The 13121-nt window shown below is 51.3% G+C and overlaps 1 protein-coding gene across 1 annotated transcript; it reads right to left on the bottom strand.

The window, feature by feature from the left end:
- Positions 1-759: 759 nt before the first annotated feature.
- eif2b2 (eukaryotic translation initiation factor 2B, subunit 2 beta) lies at positions 760-10768 on the bottom strand. The gene is made up of 8 exons (XM_078234571.1): positions 10485-10768; positions 8048-8168; positions 7030-7175; positions 6684-6847; positions 6401-6496; positions 6007-6144; positions 4756-4822; positions 760-940 (listed from the first exon to the last, which is right to left on the bottom strand). The coding sequence occupies exons 1-8, from the start codon at positions 10633-10635 to the stop codon at positions 783-785; spliced, it is 1041 nt and encodes a 346-aa protein (XP_078090697.1). The 5' UTR covers positions 10636-10768; the 3' UTR covers positions 760-782.
- Positions 10769-13121: the final 2353 nt, after the last annotated feature.

Below are 13121 nucleotides of genomic sequence, written 5' to 3' on the forward strand. Positions count from 1 at the left end.
GGGGCCGAAGGGCCTGTTTTGTGCTGTAGTTTTTCTGTTTCTTCTACAGTATCAAAACGGCCCTTCTCAAAATCACAAAACAGGAACGTGACAAAGGGAAATCTCCTCATTATTCTTGGCATATATTTGGAACTTTGACATGGTTGATTATATCATCCGTGGCACAGTGATTAGCACAACTGCCTCACAGCACCAGGGACCCAGGTTCGATTCCCAGCTTGGGTCACTGTCTGTGCAAGTCTGCACATTTTCCCCGTGTTTGTGTGGGTTTCCTCCGGGTGTTCCATTTTCCTCCCACAGTCCAAAGATGTGTGGGTTAGGTTGATTGGCCATACTAAATTGCCACTTAGTGTTAGGGGGATTAGCAGGGTAAATATGTGGGGCTATGGGGATAAACCCTGGGTGGGATCATTGTCGGTGCAGGCTTGATGGGCCGAATGATCTCCTTCTGCACTGTAGGAATTCTATAATAGCTGCTCACCACCATTTTCCAACTGAGTGGGACTGCAGTTTCCTGGTGATCAGAGAGCTAGAGCAGAGTCCTGAACTTGAACATTCTGTGAGGGTTTCTAGAATGTTGTGTAACAAAGATTGAGATGATCATTATTCCTTCTGACAACACAGTACACATCTCTAAATTCCATTTGTTTTCATTGTTGCTAGTAACCTCTTTCACAATTTCAAAACCAGAACAAAATGTCTACTATTAGATTCTGCATAATGAATTTTCCTGAATAATGATTGAAGTGGAAACAATGAGTTGTTGTCAGTGAATTTTATTGTTATATATGATGATCGTCGGGATTGTAGAGTTCACTCATCAGCCGGTATATATAGGAGGGAGCGTTTCCCCCTATATTAGAGATGAAGAGGGTGATGAGCTCTGGAGGAACATAATCGAACACAGGGCAGTAAGCACTCACTTTGCACAGAATCTCACCTGCAAGAATGAAACAACAGTAGTGATTAGATTAGAAGAAACAGATACACACTTGAGGGGGATAGGGATGGGGGAAGAGAGAGAGAGAGAGTCTAAAACGGGGTGGGCAGGGAGAGAGAGAGATAAGATCACGGAATGGTTACAGCAAGGCCATTCAGCCTGTCATGATCAGGCCAGTTCTCTAAAAGAGCAACTCGCCAGTCCCACTCATCCACCTTTTCACCATAGCCCTGCAACATAATTATTCAATTCTCCTTTGAAGGTTTTGAACAAATCTTCCTCCACCAGACTCTGGCCAGATCCTTAACCATTCACTATGTAAAAATGTTTTCCCTCATGTCACCATTACTACTTTTGCCAATTACTTTCAGTGTCTCCTGGGATCACAGAGAAGGTTCAATGTTCAGTATCATTCAAGACTCCTTGGATACTGAGGTAGCAGTCCATGCCCACATGGCAAATCTAACATTCAGGCTTAAGTTGGTGAGTAGCAAATAACATTCATGCCACACAAGTGCCAGGACATGACCATTTCCATCAACAGAGAATCGGATCACCTCTTCATGATGTTTAATGGCATTACCATCACTGAATCCCTCACCATTAACATCCCGGGAGGTTACCATTGGTTCAGTTATGGTCAGTCACATAAACACAGAGGTTGGGAATTCTGCAGTGAGTAACTCAAACGGCTGCCAACTGTGATTAAATTATTCCAAGAGAATTTATCACATGACATGGCCCCACGCACCAACCATTTATCAGACAACACCTTGTCATGCACTACCTTCCTACACCAATTGGAAAGTAAAAAGACTTATCCAATTGGAAGATGCTTAATTGTCAGCCAAGTTACCTTCCTCACCCCCCATTTTTATATCTGATAAAGAGAAATAAAGAACAAAGAACAATACAGCACAGGAACAGGCCCTTCGGCCCTCCAAGCCCGCGCCGCTCCCTGGTCCAAACTAGACCATTCTTCTGTATCCCTCCATTCCCACTCCGTTCATGTGGCTATCTAGATAAGTCCTAAACGTTCCCAGTGTGTCCGCCTCCACCACCTTGCCCAGCAGCGCATTCCAGGCCCCCACCACCCTCTGTGTAAAATACGTCCTTCTGATATCCGTGTTAAACCTCCCCCCCTCACCTTGAACCTATGACCCCTCGTGAATGTCACCACCGACCTGGGAAAAAGCTTCCGAACGTTCACCCTATCTATGCCTTTCATAATTTTATACACCTCTATTAAGTCTCCCCTCATCCTCCGTCTTTCCAGTGAGAACAACCCCAGTTTACCCAATCTCTCCTCATAACTAAGCCCTTCCATACCAGGCAACATCCTGGTAAACCTCCTCTCCAAAGCCTCCACGTCCTTCTGGTAGTGTGGCGACCAGAACTGGACGCAGTTCAAAGAAAATTACAAATGTTCAAAGAAAATGACAAACAAAAAACAATCTTGTTCAATGCTCCAATAATGTTTCTCCAGGGTTGCACAAAGCTGTCCTGAAAATTCCTAGAGACTCCAAGCTATCCTCGAGGGTCAGAAATCCATGTAACTTACTTCCCGATTCCCCAAAGTCTGTCCATCATTTACAAGGATTAAGACAAAAATGCGATGGACTACTTTCCATTTGCCTGGATGAGTGCAGCTCCAATAACACTCGCTGAACACCATCCAGGACAAAGCAGCCCACTTGACCAGCACCCAACCATCATCATAAAATTCACTCCCTCCACCATAGCCTCACAATTCAGCAATCTGTACCATTTACAAGAGCACTGCATCAACTTGCCAAGGCTTCTTTGAACTACCTTCTAAATCCATGACCTCTACTACCTAGAAAGAGGAAGGTAGTAAATGCCTGGAACACCACTACCTGCAAGTTCCCCTCAAGTCATACACCAGTTGACTTGGAACAATATCGCTGTTCCTTCACTGTCACTGGATCAAAATCCCAGAACTCACTCCCTAACTCACATGACCTGCTATGGGTTGAAGCTGCTCATCACCGCCATCACAAAGGCAATTAGGGATGAGCAAATGTTGTATCTTGACACACATCCTTTGAAAAAATAAAAAATAGATTGAGAACCCTTTCTTGGTTGTGTGTAGTTCATGTCTATTTTATAACATCGATGTTTAAACTTATTATTTCCAAGACCCAGCCTCCTGGTACCCCCGTGACAATATTTCAATACCAAATCCATACACTATGGTGAAAGCCAATGGCTCCAATTATCCACATCAATACTGGTGGATGGCACAAGGGAAATGGAGACATAAACAGGGTCCAGAACTCATCTACACAAACCCTTTAGCAATAAAGACAGACCCCATCTGCCCTTTCCTCCTCTGCATCTTTCAACAATAGCAAGTGGTTTTTACACAAAGGATGAGAGTATCCAGACTCAGTCACATCCAATAGACGAGAACATGGCCATGAATATAAACTCCAAGATGGAGATATGAAGAAGATTGTGATAAAGCTTGCAGCTATTTTATTGTCAGATTGAAGACACTGTCGATGAAGGAAAATATGGAAGTTGCTGGAAATCTGAAATGAAAACAGGAAATGCTGGAAACATGCAGCAAGTCTCAGTGAGGTTTGAACCATTGGCCAGAATAAGAACATAAGAACTGGGAGCCGGAGTAGGCCATCTGGCCCCTCGAGCCTGCTCCGCCATTCAATAAGATCATGGCTGATCTTTTCGTGGACTCAGCTCCACTTACCCACCCGCTCACCATAACCCTCAATTCCTTTACTGTTCAAAAATTTATCTATCCTTGCCTTAAAAACATTCAACGAGGTAGCCTCAACTGCTTCACTGGGCAGGGAATTCCACAGATTCACAACCCTTTGTGTGAAGAAGTTCCTCCTCAACTCAGTCCTAAATCTGCTTCCCCTTATTTTGAGGCTATGCCCCCGAGTTCTAGTTTCACCCGCCAATGGAAACCCTGCTTCTATCTTATCTATTCCCTTCATAATCTTAAATGTTTCTATAAGATCTGTCCTCAATCTTCTGAATTCCAATGAGTGTAGCCCCAGTCTACTCAGTCTCTCCTCATAAGCCAACCCTCTCAACTCCGGAATCAACCTAGTGAATCTCCTCTGCACCCCCTCCAGTGCCAGTATATCCTTTCTCAAGTAAGGATGCTTCTTGGCTTCTCAACCAAGTCAACACAGTAACACTTGGTGAAATCAGAAACCCAGGACATTGTTGTATCACCAATTGTGGGGAAGTGATCATGTAGTGATATTGTCATTGGACTAGTAATCCAAAGACCCAGGGTAATACTCTGGGACCTGGGTACCCACCAAAGCAGATAGTGAAATTTGAATTCAATAAAAATCCGGAATTAAGTCTAATGATGACCATGAAACCATTGTCGATTGCTGTAAAAACCCATCTGGTTCACTGATATCCTTTAGGAAAGGAAGTCTGCCGTCCTTACCCGGTTTGGCCTACATGTGACTCTTGATCTACAACAATGTGGTTGACTCTTAACTGTCCTCTGAAATAACCCAGCAAGCCACTCAGCTCAAGGACAACAAATGCTGACCCAACAACACCCACACTGTGCCAGCATGTGGTTTCTGAAGTGCCTGCTTCACAATTATGTGAGCAGAGGGAGTGTTGTCGGAGATCTGCATTTCTGACCATGTGGGACTGCAGCACAGTGGAACTGACCCTGGCATCGCCAGCACACCAGTGTTAATGGATTCACAGCATCTTCATAAGTGATCAGATATTCTCTACACTGAGGAGAGCACACAGACTATTGCCTGAGCTAAACTCGGAGCAGAGACACCTACCTTCCGTGAAAGGGAGCACCTCCTGAGGCGAAACAAACTTGTGAAAAGTGTTCTCCTCATTGGGAAACTGCAAATCAACAAACAGATTAACAAAAACACATCAAGCAGCAAATGAAGCCAGATAGATCCTTGTCCATACCATGTCACAGCAGGAGCACAGAATTAGGAGATCGGACAACTGGTTACATTACATCAACAACTAAAGAGCCCAATAGATTGGAGTAGACAACAGTTTCCAGTTGTGATGTGGAGAAGGACTCACTTGGACTGGGGCAAGAAAGCTTGTTACAAAACAGGGTGCTCAATCTTTTATCACTTGAGGATGCAGTGTAGAGGGAGCTTTATTCTGTATCTAACCCTGTGATGTACCTGTCCTGGGAGTGTTTGATGGGGACAGTGTAGAGGGAGCTTTACTCTGTATCTAACCCCGTGCTGTACCTGTCCTGGGAGTGTTTGATGGGGACAGTGCAGCAGGAGCTTTACTCTGTATCTAATCCTGTGCTGTACCTGTCCTGGGAGTGTTTGATGGGGATGGTGCAGAGGGAGCTTTACTCTGTATCTAACCCCGTGCTGTACCTGTCCTGGGAGTGTTTGATGGGGACAGTGTAGAGGGAGCTTTACTCTGTATCTAACCCCGTGCTGTACCTGTCCTGGGAGTGTTTGATGGGGACAATGTACAAAGAACGAAGAAAATTAGAGCACAGGAACAGGCCCTTTGGCCCTCCAAGCCTGCATGGACTTAACTAAAACCCCTAGAGGGAGGTTTACTCTGTAACTCATCCTGTGCTGTCCCTGTCCTGGGACTGTTTGATGGGAGTCATGATGTGGAGATGCCGGCGTTGGACTGGGGTAAGCACAGTAAGAAGTCTAACAACACCAGGTTAAAGTCCAACAGGTTTATTTGGTAGCAAAAGCCACTAGCTCTTGTGCCCTGTTTGTGATCAGAACTCCCACCTACCTGACGAAGGAACAGCCTGTTCCGAAAGTGAGTGGCTTTTGCTACCAAATAAACCTGTTGGACTTTAACCTGGTGTTGTTAGATTTCTTACTGTGTTTGATGGGGACAGTGTAGAGGGAGCTTTACTCTGTATCTGTACCTGTCCGGGGTGTTTACAACAGTGATTATACTTTGTGCACTTCATTAGCTGTAAAGTGCTTTAGGATGTCCTGAGAATGTGAAAAGTGCTGTTGAAATGCAAGTTCTTTTGGTAATTAGAGCTGAGATTTGCTGCATTGAAGCTGTGTACCTACCTCTGGACACAGCTTAAACATGGCAGCACAGACGATAACGGGTGTGGAGTGGTGCCTTGCTGCGAGAGCGAGAGTATGAGCTCCATTCACGGCTCGGAGACCCCCGTTAGCCAAGATGGTCTTAGTACCAATGATCACCTGTGGAAACAAGTATCAGTACAAGAGTGTACCCCATACAGGCGCATACACACACACACCTTACAATTCCCCCCTATCCCCCACAGTCACCTGCTGCCTGTCCTGCAGACCTGCATCCATCCGCTCACCATGCACATACCCTGTCTCCTCCAACATACCCACAGCTTCACAGGGAAACTGACCGCAGCCCTCACAACGCACTGGTACTCCCGCAGGTGCCGCGCCCCCCCCCCCCCCCCGCCCCGGTAACTATTACCTTATTAACACGGGACATCACGGCGAATATGGCAGCATCAGTAATGACAGTTGTTTCAATTCCAGCTGCAGACAAAGCGACAGACATCTCGTGTCCCTGGAACCCAGAAACCAGAGTCAGACTGGGGTCAGTGTGATGGGGGGCGGGGGGTAAAGCCTGGAAGGGGGAACTGGGAGAGAGAGAGCAGGTGGTGAGGAGCAGCAGCACCCTTCCCCTCCCCTCGGTTCTCAGTCCCCCTGCCCCCGGGTGCAATGATTTTGGGGTCTGCTCAGTTCTCACTCACCTGGCAGTACGGAGCACATTCAGCGACGATTACATGGAAGCTGCGTTTTCGAGCTGCATCTTTGAGAAAAGCTTCAACAGTTGGGGAACGGCTCAGTGTCATGATCACTTCATTGGAGTGGATGTGTTCCAGCGCTTGCATTGCAATGTTATCCATCGTCCCCTCTGTCAAACAAGCAAGCAGTTAATACAGACCCCTGACTCTGGATGGATACCACTCTCCGCTGCTCACGGTTCCTCTGCAACCCTGCATACCCCCACTAGATGGCTCTCTCTCTGCCAAACCATGCAAAAATAAAAGCTGTTCCAGCTCTAACCCCAGATTGCGACACCCCCAAAACACCTACCAAGTTCCATCAGGAGTTCGTTAATTGCTTCAATGATGTTGGTTCTGAGTGGTGGGAAATTCACACTGAAATCTTCGCTCTGACTGCCCGAAGTCAGCAGTTTATGGAGTGAATCCTGGTCTGTCTCCTCACTGCAGCCTCGCAGCCTGCAAAACACTCGCATTGATTAACTCAACTGGACTCGCCACAAACACAGTGGCTACAAGAGCAGGTCAGAGGCTGGGAATACTGCGGCGAGTAACTCACCTCCTGACTCCCCAAAGCTTGTCCACCATCAACAAGGCACAAGTCAGGAGTGTGATGGAATACTCCTCACTTGCCTGGATGGGTGCGGCTCCAACAGCACTCAAGAAGCTCGACACCATCCAGGACAAAGCAGCCCCGCTTGATTGGCACCACATTTACAAACATTCAATCCCTCCACCTCCGACGCTCAGTAGCAGCAGTGTGTACCATCTACAAGATGCACTGCAGCAATTCACGAAAGATCCTTCGACAGCACCTTCCAAACCCACGATCACTTCCACCTGGAAAGACGAGGTCCGCAGATACCATCTGCAAGCTCCCCTCCAAGGCACTCCCATCCAGACTTGGAAATATATCACTGCCCCTTCATTGTTCCTGGGTCAAAATCCTGGAACTCCCTCTCTAACAGCACTGTGGGTGTACCTACAGCACATGGACTGCAGCAGTTCAAGAAAACAGCTCACCACCACCTTCTCAAAGGCAGTTAGGGATGGGCAATAAATGCAGTCTAGCCAGTGATGCCCAGATCCTATGAATAAATAAAAGAAACAGAGTCCCACGTGGTGACCTATTCCTGCAGTTCAGCCTTGTTAATGCTATTTACATTCCAAATGCATTTCGAATGGCCTCACATTTACCACCCCTCCCCCGCATCTGATCTCTCCGAGTTGTGAACTATTCTTTAGCACTATTTTTCCCTCCCTGTTTCTTCTCCCCAATATTTCACTCACAAGCCCAGCCCCGCTCTCTCAGAATCTGGCACTGCTCTCACCGGCCATATTCCTCTCGAATAATCTTCATCACTCGTCGGATAATGTTCCCCACACTGGTCTCTGTGGGCTGGGCACTCATCACTCTCCGGCCTTCTGTCCGGATCAGATCCAACAGCTCCCCTGCAGGAGTGAGAAACGGCACATTAGCAGGAGGAATAGGAACCACCAACAGGTAAATACAGGGGTCCCTGGGGAGGGGAAATAAGTCATAGAGTGCAGAAAAGGCCCTTCGGCCCATCGAGACTGCACTGACACATTAGAAACACGAACTCCCACCTAATCCCGTCGGCCAGCACTTGGCCCATAGCCTTGAATGCTACGACATGCCAAGTGTCCATCCAGGTACTTTTTAAAAGATGCGAGGCAACCCGCCTCCACCACCCTCCCAGGCAGCACATTCCAGACTGTCTCCACCCTCTGGGTAAAAATGTTTTTCCTTACATCACCCCTAAACCTCCGGCTCCTCCCTTTTAACTTGTGTCCCCTCATAACTGACCCTTCAACTAAGATGAACAGCTGCTCCTCATCCACTCTGTCCATGTCTCTCATAATCTTGAACACCTCAATCAGGTCGCCTCTCAGTCTTCTCTGCTCCAACCAAAACAACCCAAACCTATGCAACATCACTCCATAACTTAAATGTTCCATCCCAGGCAGCATCCTGGTGAATCTCCTCTGCATCCCCTCCAGTGCAATCACATCCTTCCTATAATGTGGCAACCAAAACTATACACAGTGCTCCAGCTGTGGCCTCACCAAAGTTCTAGACAACTGCAACACGACTTCCCTGCTTTTGTAATCTATACCCCGATTGATAAAGGCATGTGTCCCATATGCCTTCTTCACCGCCCTATTAACATGCCCTTCCGCTTTAAGAGATCTGTGGACAAACACACCAAGGTCCCCTTCTTCCACAGAACTTCCTAGTGTCCTACCATTGATTGAATACTTCAAATTACTCCTTCCAAAGTGTATCACCTCACACTTTTCATGGTTAAATTCCACCTGCCACTTATCTGCCCATTCTGTCTACAGCTTTTTGTAGCCCAGGACACTCAACCTCTCTGTTAACCACCCAGCCAATCTTTGTGTCATCTGCAAACTTACTAATTCTACCCCCCACGTAGTCATCAATGTCATTTACATGAAAGATGAACACTAGGGGGCCCAGCACGGATCCCTGGGGTTCGCCACTGGACATCCCCTCCTACTTGATTTTCATGTTTGCTGATGACACCACCGTAGTGGGTTGGAGCTTAAACAATGATGAGACAGAGTACAGGAATGAGAGAGAATCTGGTGAACTGGTGCGGCAACAATAATCTCTCCCTCAATGTCAACAATGTCAGAGGCTTTTTCCCAGGGTGGAAATGGCTGCTACGAGAGGACCCAGGTTTAAGGTGCTGGGGGGTAGGTACAGGGGAGATGTTAGGGGGAAGTTTTTCCACACAGAGGGTGGTGGGCGAGTGGAATCGGCTGCCGTCAGTGGTGGTGGAGGCAAACTCAATAGGGTCTTTTAAGAGACTCCTGGATGAGTACATGGGACTTAATAGGATGGAGGGTTATAGGTAGGCCTAAAAGATAGGGATATGTTCGGCACAACTTGTGGGGCCGAAGGGCCTGTTTTGTGCTGTAGTTTTTCTATGTTTCTAAATGAAGGCACTTGTCATCGACTTCAGGAAGCATAAAGGAAAACATGCCCCTGTCTACATCAACAGGACAAAGTAGAAATGGTCAAGAGCTTCAAGTTTCAATGTGTCCAGATCACCAACAACCTGTCCTGGTACCCCCATGCCGACACTAGAGTTAAGAAAGCTCACCAACGCCTCTACTTTCTCAGAAGACTAAGGAAACTTGACATGTCAGCTATGACTCTCACCAACTTTTACAGATACACCATAGAAAGCATTCTTTCTGGTTGTATCACAGCTTGGTATGGCTCCTGCTCTGCCCAAGACCGCAAGGAACTACAAAAGTTCATGAATGTAGCCCAATCCATCACGCAAACCAGCCTCCCATCCACTGACTCTGTCTACACTTCCCACTGCCTCGGGAAAGCAGCCAGCATAATTAAGGACCCCACGCACCCCCGGACATTCTCTCTTCCACCTTCTTCCATCAGGAAAAAGATACAAAGTCTGAGGTCACGGACCAACCGACTCAAGAACAGCTTCTTCCCTGCTGCTGTCAGACTTTTGAATGGACCTACCTTGCATTAAGTTGATCTTTCTCTACACCCTAGCTATGACTGTAACATTACATTCTGCACTCTCTCCTTTCCTTCTCTATGAACAGTATGCTTTGTCTGTATCGCGCGCAAGAAACAATACTTTTCACTGTATATTAACATGTGACAATAATAAATCAGATTGGTTTCCACTCACTGAAGCTGCCTCCTGTAACTGAGGTTAAATCGCCGCCCCGCGCCACAAATACCTGCGTTATTCCATCGGCTGTGGGCCACGATCTGCCGGAGAAGCCCCGCCGTTCCGGTCGCCACCTCCCCGGAGCGGCGCAACTCCCCCCTGGCCAACTGGCCCAGAAAAGCGGCCACTCGCTCAGACACATCAGGCTGGACGGTCGGCATGGCGGCGGAACCAAAATACAGCCCGGGGGACCGGAAACAGTGGCGGCTCGCGGGCCCGGAAGCGGAAACAGCCCCTCACAACTCAGAGGCACATTGCGGTCGCCATGTTGGTGAGGGAAGTAACCTTTGCAATGGAGAGTCACGCACCCTATTCTTCCTCACCTCACCCCCAATTAACCCCCTCATCCCCTCAAATTAAACCCAAGCGTTCCACCCCCAGATTAACCCCCTCACCCCCAAACCCAAATTAACCCCCTCACCCCCAAACCCAAATTAATCCCCTCACCCCCAAACCCAAATTAATCCCCTCACCCCCAAACCCAAATTAATCCCCTCACCCCCAAACCCAAATTAACCCCCTCACCCCCAAACCCAAATTAATCCCCTCACCCCCAAACCCAAATTAACCCCTCACCCCCAAACCCCAATTAACCCCCCACCCCCAAACCCCAATTAACCCCCTCACCCCCAAACCCCAATTAACCCCCTCACCACCAAACCCAAATTAACCCCCTCACCCCCAAACCCAAATTAACCCCCTCACCCCCAAACCCAAATTAACCCCCTCACCCCCAAACCCCAATTAACCCCCTCACCCCCAAAACCAATTAACCCCCTCACCCCCAAACCCCAATTAACCCCCTCACCCCCAAACCCCAATTAACCCCCTCACCCCCAAACCCCAATTAACCCCCCTCACCACCAAACCCAAATTAACCCCCTCACCCCCAAACCCAAATTAACCCCCTCACCCCCAAACCCAAATTAACCCCCTCACCCCAAACCCAAGTTAATCCCCTCACCCCCAAACCCAAATTAACCCCCTCACCCCCAAACCCAAATTAACCCCCTCACCCCCAAACCCAAATTAACCCCCTCACCCCCAGCCCAAATTAACCCCCTCACCCAAACCCAAATTAACCCCCTCACACCCACCCTCCAAATTAACGCTCCATTCCTCTCCCCCCTCCCCCCATCCTCCCCCCACCCCCCCATCCTCCCCCCCACCCCCCCATCCTCCCCCCTCCCCCCCATCCTCCCCCCTCCCCCCCATCCTCCCCCCTCCCCCCCATCCTCCCCCCTCCCCCCATCCTCCCCCCATCCTCCCCCTCCCCCCCATCCTCCCCCCTCCCCCCATCCTCCCCCCTCCCCCCCCATCCTCCCCCCTCCCCCCCCATCCTCCCCCCTCCCCCCCATCCTCCCCCCTCCCCCCCATCCTCCCCCCTCCCCCCCATCCCTCCCCCCTCCCACCCCATCCTCCCCCCTCCCACCCCATCCTCCCCTCTCCCCCATCCTCCCCCCTCCCGCCCCCATCCTCCCCCCTCCCGCCCCCATCCTCCCCCCTCCCGCCCCCATCCTCCCCCCTCCCGCCCCCATCCTCCCCCCCATCCTCCCCCCATCCTCTCTCCCCCTCCCCCATCCGCCCCACAACTCCCCATCCTCCCCCCCACCCCCCATCCGCCCCCCCACCCCCCATCCTCCCCCCCTCCATCTCCTCTACCCCTCCCCTCCCCCATCCCCCTCCGCCCCCATCCTCCTCCGCCCCCATCCTCCTCCCCCCCCATCCTCCTCCCCCCCCCCATCCTCCTCCCCCCCACCCCCCATCCTCCCCCCCCCATCCTCCCCCCCCATCCTGCCCCCCCCCATCCTCCCCCACCATCCTCCTCCCCCATCCTCCCCCCCATCCTCCTCCCCCATCCTCCCCCCCATCCTCCTCCCCCATCCTCCCCCCCATCCTCCTCCCCCCCCTAACCCCCATCCTCCCCCTCCCATCCTCCCCCCTCCCATCCTCCCCCCTCCCATTCTCCCCCCTCCCATCCTCCCCCCTCCCATTCTCCCCGCCCCCCCCCACCCCCTCCCCCCCCTACCCCCATCCTCCCCCTTCCCCCCCTCCCCCCATCCTCCCCCTTCCCCCCCCTCCCCCCATCCTCCCCCATCCTCCCCCCTCCCCCCATCCTCCCCCCTATCCTCCCCCCTCCCCCCATCCTCCCCCCTCCCCCCCATCCTCCCCCCTCCCCCCCATCCTCCCCCCTCCCCCCAGCCTCCCCCCTCCCCCCCATCCTCCCCCTCCCCCCATCCTCCCCCCTCCCCCCCATCCTCCCCCCTCCCCCCCATCCTCCCCCTTCCCCCCCATCCTCCCCCCTCCCCCCCATCCTCCCCCCTCCCCCCCATCCTCCCCCCTCCCCCCATCCTCCCCCCTCCCCCCCATCCTCCCCGCTCCCCCCCATCCTCCCCCCTCCCCCCCCCATCCTCCCCCCTCCCCCCCATCCTCCCCCCTCCCCCCCATCCTCCCCCCTCCCCCCATCCCTCCCCCCTCCCCCCCATCCTCCCCCCTCCCCCCCATCCTCCCCCCTCCCCCCCATCCTCCCCCCTCCCCCCCATCCTCCCCCCTCCCCCCCATCCTCCCCCCTCCCCCCCATCCTCCCCCTCCCCCCCATCCTCCCCCTCCCCCCCATCCTCCCCCTCCCCCCCATCCTCCCCCTCCC

This window comes from Mustelus asterias, chromosome 18, assembly GCF_964213995.1.
Source record: "Mustelus asterias chromosome 18, sMusAst1.hap1.1, whole genome shotgun sequence".
In the NCBI taxonomy this organism is placed as follows: domain Eukaryota; kingdom Metazoa; phylum Chordata; class Chondrichthyes; order Carcharhiniformes; family Triakidae; genus Mustelus; species Mustelus asterias.

What these genes read in the sequence shown, in the direction of transcription:
- eif2b2 (XM_078234571.1), bottom strand. Translation starts at nt 10,635, where the DNA reads ATGCCGACCGTCCAGCCTGATGTGTCTGAGCGAGTGGCCGCTTTTCTG. An exon ending in CAGCCGATGGAATAACGCAG is followed by an intron (nt 8,169 to 10,484) that starts GTATTTGTGGCG and finishes TCACTCCTGCAG; the next exon opens with GGGAGCTGTTGGATCTGATC. An exon ending in TGATGTCCCGTGTTAATAAG is followed by an intron (nt 6,145 to 6,400) that starts GTAATAGTTACC and finishes TTGTTTCCACAG; the next exon opens with GTGATCATTGGTACTAAGAC.